At 39.8% G+C, this 9,511-nt stretch overlaps 1 protein-coding gene across 1 annotated transcript; it reads left to right on the top strand.

The window, feature by feature from the left end:
* Window positions 1–5,765: 5,765 nt before the first annotated feature.
* sowahab (sosondowah ankyrin repeat domain family member Ab) lies at window positions 5,766–9,204 on the top strand. Its single transcript, XM_043703330.1, has one exon. The coding sequence runs from the start codon at window positions 6,334–6,336 to the stop codon at window positions 8,116–8,118; it is 1,785 nt and encodes a 594-aa protein (XP_043559265.1). The 5' UTR covers window positions 5,766–6,333; the 3' UTR covers window positions 8,119–9,204.
* The last annotated feature ends 307 nt before the right edge of the window (window positions 9,205–9,511 follow it).

Here is a 9,511-nt window from a genome sequence, read left to right as displayed (position 1 = left end):
GAAGATGGCTCTTGAAGCCCTCATGCCTCCCAGTCCAAGGATAGAGACACTACCATGGCTCCACAAGATGGCCCCAAACCGGCATATTGTTCTGCTAAATTGCGGCTACACGTAATTAGCAGCAGGGCGAAATTGTGCCTTTTGGATTAATTCTCAATTACAGACTAATTATTCATCCATCCTTCAGCTGAAGAAAACAAAACCAAGACCCCAAGTTGATGCTCAGTAGATTAGATTTCTTTGTGGAATGCGGACAAAACTGACAAAGGAGCAATTAATACCAATCTCTTATTAACTTTAGGCTTTTAAGAATCAATTTTATAGCTTGTGAATGAAGTCATGAATAGGCTAAGGCAGGCAGAAGTTAAGGGTCATTTCCCTAAAGGATATTAATAAACGAGGTGGTTGGGAATTTATAACAAAATGAAAACTCTCATGATTAACGACTGCAAACACACAAACTACCAGGTTTACACAAATTTTATTTAAGATAATATAGTCTTGTCTTAATTACCTCGAGGTTGCAAGTTCTCGATCTCTATTATATAAAATGTCACAAAGCATGATTTGAAGCAGAATGGGGACTTTTCCTGTTGGACATCTTCTTTCCATCCTGTACATTAGTCCTGCCTCAATCACTATATTAAAGGCAATTGTTTCTTCATTCAACCACTTTATTATTTTCAGGACATTGCTTCTGTTAGTTGGCTTCTAAATTTGTACACATAATTAGACTAACTATACTTAAAGTGGTTTTCACCCCAAGCAGCTCCATGTCCAGGACTCTGTGCTCTATGGTCTGCTCCCCAGGGCTCACAATGAGAGAAATATTAACTGTGCCTGGAAGGCCATCAACCAGGTGAAAAGCACTCTTTGGTCTGCTCAAAACTTGTTGGTTTTTCAGTGCAAAGAGTTGACCTTGACCAAGTGTTGCAGACTGGCACATTCTAAGGGCTATGTGCTGAGGGATGCACTTAAGCTTGGGGCAGTGCCACCAAGGCACAGAGGGGAAAGACTACAAATTTTATGTTTTTCAGCAAAAGTACAATGGGATCCGTTGGGTTATCAGATCCTCTTGGTGCCTCAAATACATGTAAATATTGTCTTGCACGAGTAAGAAATGCCTTGGGTTTTTTTTTTTGCAACTGCAGTGAATGCCAAATTCAAATGTTTGGTCGTTCTTCAAGTGAAGAAAACTGTACAGAACTGCTTTAGTATACATACATAGAGATTTTTAAGAATAAAATAGTTTTTGCAATAAAAACTGTATTTAAAGTAGTTAATAGAATCTTTAATTTTTCTTTCCAGATCCTTACATCAAAGAGGTTGTACACATTTACTTTTCTGACTCAATTTTCAAATGTATACTGCATTTCTTCAGTCAGATTTTCTTACGAGTTTACACAAACTTTAAAACAACTTTTCTTACCTTAATTTATCTTAGTTTACCAACTTTGATGAAACCCTACCAACTAGCTATCTGTCGTCAGTAGTATCCCAAAACTTAGCAGAAGGGGAACAAAGTTTAGCAACAATTGAAGCTTCAGGATTTTGTATCATTAGTAGTGTACGCTTGCTTTATTTTGAAGCAACTGGAACTATAGGCATCCTCGTTGTTGGCCCTTGAATCTGACAACATAAGGAAGGATGAACACAGTGAGAAGTAATGACCGAGCATGCTGCATACTTAAGGTTGTTCAACATATAAACCTGGGAAAATATATAAACCTGGTAATCCAATAAGCAATTATATTTGTTTTCCAGTTTCACCTATGAAATTTGTGAGTTAGCAAAGAGGAAGCCGTAAAAAGCTCCAAAGTAAATTTTCCCCGTATTTAAATTATTCTGCTCCTATTGGAGCATGAGCGTCATTCACATTATTGGAGGTAAACCAATCGTCTCTGGGATCAATTACCTTTTGCTAGTGGCATTTTGTGGCCTTTATATTGCATTAGGAAAGACACATGAATTTTCTCAAGTTGGGGGATTGCAGAGTTCTCAAAGGATCGGACACTGGCAAAGACTGCAGAGTTGGGAAGGGCAGAGACTTGAAGGGATTTAAATATAGGAATAAGAATTTTGAATGTGAAAGGTTCAAAGCCAAAATAGGACAGCAAGAATAGATTGAGGTAATGGATAAGAGGAATTTAGTTTATTATAAAATATAGGCAACATATTTCAAAGTGTGGAGATTGGAGAATTGGAGAATATTGAAAGATATGAGAAGAAAGACAATAAAGGTATAGATGAGGATTTCAGCAGCTGATGGGCTGAGACAGGGGATAGAGGATGATGTATTCTCACTCTCTCAATCAAAATTACCAAGAAATTTTCATGATGTCATTGACTCTTTCGTTTCTATCACTGTTGTGCACTCTGACTGTCAAATCCCTTGCAGCTTTCAATTCTTAAGTATAATGAGATGTGGAAGGATAACAAGCTACTTATCATGACTGACCTTGGCCACCCTTCATCTCTAAGAATTCATAAAAGTTAAAATGTATGTTCAATTCAGATCAACAAAATACAAAAACCATTACACTCTAATTTTTTTTAATGTAGCTTAAGAAATATCATTGGTGACATGAATTTTCATTATTTTAGTGTACAGCAAGACAAATCTTTAATACTTATAAGCACAGTCAATGATTAATGTTCCAAATATTGAGTTTCATAGTTGATAGCACAAAGAAAGGGAAATTGTACATTTTAAAGTACTTTATTTTTAATATTAAGTGACAATTATAATCAGTACAAACTGTCAATGCAACAGATAAAATGTGATAGAGCTTAGCATGGGCTAACAATATGCTGCAATGACTAAAGCAGAGCATGTGATATTTAATCCTGTATTAAGAATATCGTATTTAAGTATGCCAGGCAATAAAAGTGGCAGTGTGAAAAGTTTAGCTACTGATACTCAATGTGAAGTAGAAAATTAAATTGCATTTACTTTACATTTAACATGGAAAATTTCCCCAAGTCACTTTACCAAGATGCAATTTTACAGAAATGAACACAAGAAAGCAAAAGAGTTGTGAAGAGAGATGATGGAAAATTTGATTAAAGTATAAAAGGGAGTTGCACAAGGAACAGTCAAAGAAATTAGAGTATTTGGAATGTATTGAGGTTCCACAAGAGATTTTAGTGTGGGAGGACAAAGTCCATACGAGGATTTAACTGACAGTATGAGAATATAACCCATCAGGTACAACTGGAGAATGTGTTTGGGAAGGGGTGTAAAATTGATGGCAAAGATATGAAAAAAAGAGCAGAGAAGAATCACAATTTGTTGTGGCCTTTCTAATGTTTAATTGGAGGAAACTGCAGCTCTTCCAAGAATTTTTACCACCCAGAGACAGGGAATGGCTTGGGAGAGGTAATGGCTACTATCAGACTAAAATCAAGCAAGGGAGAAGACAAGTTCAGATAGATTAGGTTATTTTAGTGTTGTTGTAAGGACAGAAACCTGAAATTTCAAAATTGATTTGCAGGGAAAATGAAGATGAACTTGGAAGATAATGATACTTTCAAAGTATTTGGAAAGGAAATAGAGGTTAAAGACAGGGCTATAGTTCTTAAGGATAGAGCTTTTTTTTATGGTTCTGTTTTTAGGATGTGGATTTTGTTGGAAGTTTTGAAAGCAATAGGAAAGACAGTTTACAGATGAGAACCATTGACAATATCAGCCAACACTGGGCCAGAAAGGAAATTTTGCTGGTCAGTTGTTCACACAGAATTCAATTAAAGGAGCAGAAAGTGAATGACATGAACAAGATGAACTGCAAGAGCCATGAGGAAAGCTCAGGGTAAAACTGGATAAAGACGTGAATTCAAGGCTAGGTCAGGTAGGAGCATGGGGGAGGTTTGAGATGGTCTAAATGGATGGCTTCAACTTTAGTGATAAAGAAGGTCATGTTGTTGGAAGCGATCGTAGAAAGGGTAATGCAGAAGAATTTGATAAGATGCTTGGCAATAGAAAAGAAACTGAGTTTTCTTTGCTCTTTAGAATCTAATAGTGCACAATCTAATAGTGAATTATTAAGAAAGCAACTGATACAACATACACTGACAAGGATCTCCTGTTCATTTTTAGTAAGAAAAATCATAAACATATTTGTTAAATGTGATCCTGATTTTATAACAAATATAAGATTTGTTATAAGGAGCAAATATCACAAAAATACAAGCACCTATTCTCAAAGTAGCACAACTGAGTTAGAAAGTTTATTGAATCTACTAAACTGGCAGGAATTCTGGAGTTAAATGTGATAAATCTTCAGAAACACAGGTACTGAGAAAATGGGAACAGGAGAAGGATGTTTGGCCCTTCAAGCTTGCTCTACCATTCAATATGATCATGGCTGATCATCCAACTCAGCATGCTTTTTCTTTCCCTGAGGTTAATACTATACTTTTTGTGTAAAATTAGAAATACGTACACATTTGTTCTGTTTCGTACTTTTAATGACTGTGCTAATAAACTTACATGAATTATTTACAATGTGAATACAAATAAGAAATTACTCCTTGAAGATGTTTCTTATAAATGCATCATTTCTCGCAATTTGAAAACAGCTGCATGAGTACTGTGTTTGAAGAAGACAAACAAAAAACAGGAAGCAACACACCAATATCTCGCTGTGGATAATAATTATTTGTTTGTGAAAAGCTATGGGTAGGAAGTGTTTCCTTCAAGGAATTATTATTCAACAATGCTTTGGAAGACTTCCCAACACCAACTGAAAATTGGGACTGAGATTTGAGTTGAATGTAGTGAAAAAGATTTCAAAGACTGAGAGAAAGCTAAATTCTTGGATTAATTTATAATAGAGCATGAAGATTCTGAATTTGTTGTGTTGGGGTTCAGAACATCAATATAGACTGACAAGGATGTAAGTGATGAATAAGCAGGCTTTAGTGCGGTATAAGAAACAGATTGTAGAGCTTTGGATGAGATGGGCATTCATTCCTGATGAAGGGCTTTTGCCCGAAATGTCGATTTTCCTGCTCCTCGGATGCTGTCTGACCTGCTGTGCTTTTCCAGCACTACTCTAATCTAGATTCTGGGCATTATATAGATTGGCCAGTGAAGCTGATGCTGCTGCTCATTGGAAAGATAATAAAAAGATTGGATAAGAGTTAAAAAGATATGGGCAGGGAGTTATGGTGGGAGTGATATACCTTAGACATGACTAGGGGACAAGTACATTGAGTCATTTAACTCAACAGTTCACCATCCTGGTTTCTCCTGCACAATACTTTGGACACAGTCACCCTACTTCAGATCCAGGTATTATTGACTTGAACATTTACTGATTCGCACACTTAAAGCATTTGAGATTTCAGTTTCTAAAAAAAATTACTCCTGGGATATTCAATCTTAGTCATATTTGATACATTTTCATTATAATCACACAGGTCACACTTAACATAAGTTAGAGCACAGAACCAATCCATTCAGCCCAATTAGTCTCTGCTGGCATTTATTCTCTACCCTTCGAACATTACTAAGCTGTGTCACTTTATCATTCTATTTTCTAATCAACCATTTCGGTATGATTACATACTTCTGGAACAGGTAAAACTTGAACACAGACCTCCTGGCTCAGAGGCAGGGACAGTACTAGTGCACCCACAAGACCCTCCTCAGCATGTTTTTAAATCTAGTTTTCCAAATTATACCGTTCAGAAATATTTTTACGCACCTTTGGAGCAGGTGAGACTTGCTGGCCCCTCAGTCCTGGGTACCCTCAGCATGTTCTTGTATTCGCTTCTCCCTTATTTCATTATCCAGTGTTACTAGCCTCAATGACTAATGCCACATCCTAAACCCTCCTTGAAATCTTTCCTTTATCTTTGATTTATGTTCCATTTATCATCCCTACCCCAGAGCTCCTCCACAAATGGAAAGATCAGCCCATCCACTCAGACTCCTTCATCAGTTGAAATGAGTCTCTTATGGATCACCACTCAGTTTGGATTTTCCCTGTTAATTATTGGTGAAAGTGGCGCCAAAAGCGTTTGAGATTGAGTCCATCTGTTTTGAAAACACACCTACGAAACGTGTTGGGACTACAAATCCCAGAGCCCTATCGCACAGCAGTCTCCTCTCTTTGGTTCCTCTCTGACCAAACGTAATATGTGTACACCTCCCAGCAGACGAGGTCGTGTTCCGGAAAGAACAGGTACTGCAGGAGAGGTTCAGGAGGAGTGCTGTTGGAAGGGGAAGGAATCAACGTTGGTTCAAGCCAGCCTCATGCCAGGGGAGTGAGCTGTGTGTTGGGCAGGGTCCGGCTGCTGGGAGCTTCCACTCGGACAGGTGAAGCGACAATGGAGCCGGTCCTGAGTCAGGAGGTCGTCACCAACTTTCTGGTGCAAGCTGGAGGCAAAGTCAGGAACTCGGAGCTGCTGCACAATTTCAGGAGTGAGCTGGCGCACAGCGATCCGGAGCGAAAGAGGGCAGCCCGGGAGCTATTCAAAAAGCTCATTAATAACGTGGCGGTGGTGCGAGAAGAAGCAGGCGTCAAGTTCGTGGTGTTGAAGAAGAAGTGGCAGCCCCTGGTCACCGCCCAGCAGACCCGCTCCTCGGCTCCCGGCCCGGACCAAGGACACCTCGCCCAGGGACCAGGCAAGGGGGAGAGTTTGGGCGACTTGGTGGAAGCTGGCCGGGTTGCGCGGGGCTCCCAGGGGCCGGGGGCTAGGAGGAACTCAGCCCCTTCGGCACTGACACCCAGTCAGCTCCGAGCCCTGAGCAACCTGTCAGCTCATCTGGAAAACCAAAGGGAGGCCCCCACCCAGGCTTCCAAACCTGACCCACTGGTGGAGGAATGGCAGGGCTTGACTGCATCCTGGGCCATGCACCACCCCAAGAGTCAAAGCCTCGAACACATCGTGGATTGTCAACACCTTGGCACAGAGTGTCGCCCCTTGGCACAGAGCTTATCGGGGGAGGCTATTTCAACCTCTGAATGCCCCAGCTCTAATGCAGATCAGGCTAACACTGCGCTCACCCCTCACCCTCCTCCTGAACCTGAGCACTTGTTCCCTCTTCCGCACCCCCCCACTGAAGACAGCACTTTGAGTTTTGAGCAGAAGGTTGGACGCTATGAAGCCAAGGCCAATGATGTTAATCCTCAGGGAGCTCCAAACGCAACATCAGCTCAGAAACCGAAACCATATATGCACCCACTCCGCCTGCCTCCAGACTCCACCAGATATGATCATTGCCACAGCTGCCAACAAGATAAGGAGGAGTCAGAAGATACTGTTCCAATCAAGAATAGCTGCCAGGTAGTTTCAGGTGAGCAAGATGCACCCAAAATGAACCGGAATCAGCCAACAGAAATGGGCTCTCGTTCACCCAATTTGAAGAGAGCTTCCAGGCTTTTGAAGCTTCCCGAAGATGCACGATTTTCTGATCAAGTCCCCTTAGATCCCATCGAACATGAGTGGATTGTGAAAACAGCCTTGGGCCAATGGACCCAGGTATCGGGATTGCTGCTGAGAGACAGCTATTTGGCTGAGAAGAAGGATTTCATGTATGGCTTCACAGCTGTCCACTGGGCCGCCAAGTCTGGCAACAGTGAAATGATGTGTTGGATCATTGATACAGCTGAACAAAATGGCATCAAAATGGATGTCAACTCCAAAGCATATGGTGGTTACACTCCCCTACACATAGCTGCTATACATGACAAGGAGAATATCATTGTTGATCTAGTTCAAAACTATGGCGCAAAAACAACTCTAAGAGACTATAGTGGCAAGAGGCCATACCATTACTTAAATAAGAACAATTCCATCAAAGTGAAGCGACTGTTAGGGGACCCAGAGACATTCATCAGTGAATCCATCCCCCCGAAAAGGGGGTCAAAGGTGGCATCTTCCATTCTGAGCAGCACTAACACACTGCTGGGTGCTTTAGCTGATGATATAAGCTTCCAGGAGTTTTCCAAATCATTGAAAAAGCCGCCTAATCTCGGCAAGTTCTTTACCGCTCCAACTGGGCACAAGAAAAGAGTTAAAATGCGCATGAACTTTGCATCACTGAATGAAGAGGAAGAAGAAAAAGAGATCGTTCTGAAACGGCGACCTGTGACTGAAGTGTTTTACTAACCTCTTCCCATAATTTTTAAAAGGATCATAATTGATCGGTGGAAAACTATTTCTTCTGTTGCTGTGTTAATGTCTTAGGTGATTGTTGGGTGATTTTGTGGGCCAAAATGTAATCTTTTTAACTAACTAGGATTTAAAAATTATTATTGTGCTGGTGTTTATGCATGGCAGCATCTCATGTTAAACGTGTTTCATTTCTAGAAGATTTGTTTTATTCTCAGTTGCTTGTATATCCCATATACCACACATGTGGATCATAGGTCAGAATTTTTTTATTGCAGAGAAGTTACAATGTAGCCCTACTGTTTTCAGTCAGGTGTGTGCTGCTTTTGCCTTGGCTCACTTCTCATTATGTTCACAGTTTTCCTGGTGGGCAGGCTGTGTCTGGCATTAGCTGTCATAGAACACTGGTTTGAGTTAATGTTGTGAACTGATTATAGGCCATAAATTGGTTACAACCCAGAGTGATCCTGCTCCAGAGTGATCCTGCTATTACTTTTGGGGATTTTTTTTCTTGTTAAAACTTGAATATTTAGCCGCATAATGATTGCCCCAAAAACATTTGCATTGGCATGTAAAAGCAGCATTGTGGTTAGGCATGTAGAATATTTACTTGATTATGTTCTTGCAATGTACCCATTATTTATGGCCAAAGCAGTGACCACAGGTCAGTCTGCTCCCCTGTTCACACTCTTCCCCAACCTAAGACACTGCAATCTACAGCATTTTCTCCACCTTGAAGGGCTTTGCAGGATTTGAAGCCGCCTACATTTTAAGGACTTCAGCCCCATTCTACTGCCCCATTTTCTCATGCTGTCAAAGTTTGCTTTCTCAACATTTTAAAACATTGGTTTGTGACTGTATCTTAATACACTCAAACCTGGTATCAAACTCAATCATTTTATTATCGTGATTTGAAGATTCTCCCTTATCTGTCAGATTATTTTTTATTATGATTGTTTGTTCCTCATTGCTAATTCGAATATGTCCTGCTCCCTTGTCATTTGTAATATTTCTAGAAATTGATGAAAAACTAAAGGACAGATTTCAGAAGCTTTGTTCAAATAAAGTTTATTTGTTTTTAACCATATGGATTCCATGTGTTGAAGAGAGCAGTGGAGAGACATCTTCACAGTATTTATTGTATATCTTTTCTTTTGTTGTTGAACATTATTTGATTAGAATGTGACTAATATACTTTGATAGGTTTTTAACGAAAAATTACAACCAATTTGATTTTTGTTTGATTTCCAGCATTTGCAGTTGTTTTGGTTTTTGCTTTTATTTCACTTCGGGAAAGCATATAAAGCTGAGACACAGAACAGCAATGGTAACAAAGCAAAGGGAAGACTTAGTGAAATTGTAAAAATATGAGGTAATTAAATCAATATTT

This window comes from Chiloscyllium plagiosum, chromosome 14, assembly GCF_004010195.1.
Source record: "Chiloscyllium plagiosum isolate BGI_BamShark_2017 chromosome 14, ASM401019v2, whole genome shotgun sequence".
NCBI classification, from domain to species: domain Eukaryota; kingdom Metazoa; phylum Chordata; class Chondrichthyes; order Orectolobiformes; family Hemiscylliidae; genus Chiloscyllium; species Chiloscyllium plagiosum.
Note: the sequence above shows the minus strand (reverse complement) of the source record. Positions and strands in the feature narration are given on the sequence as shown.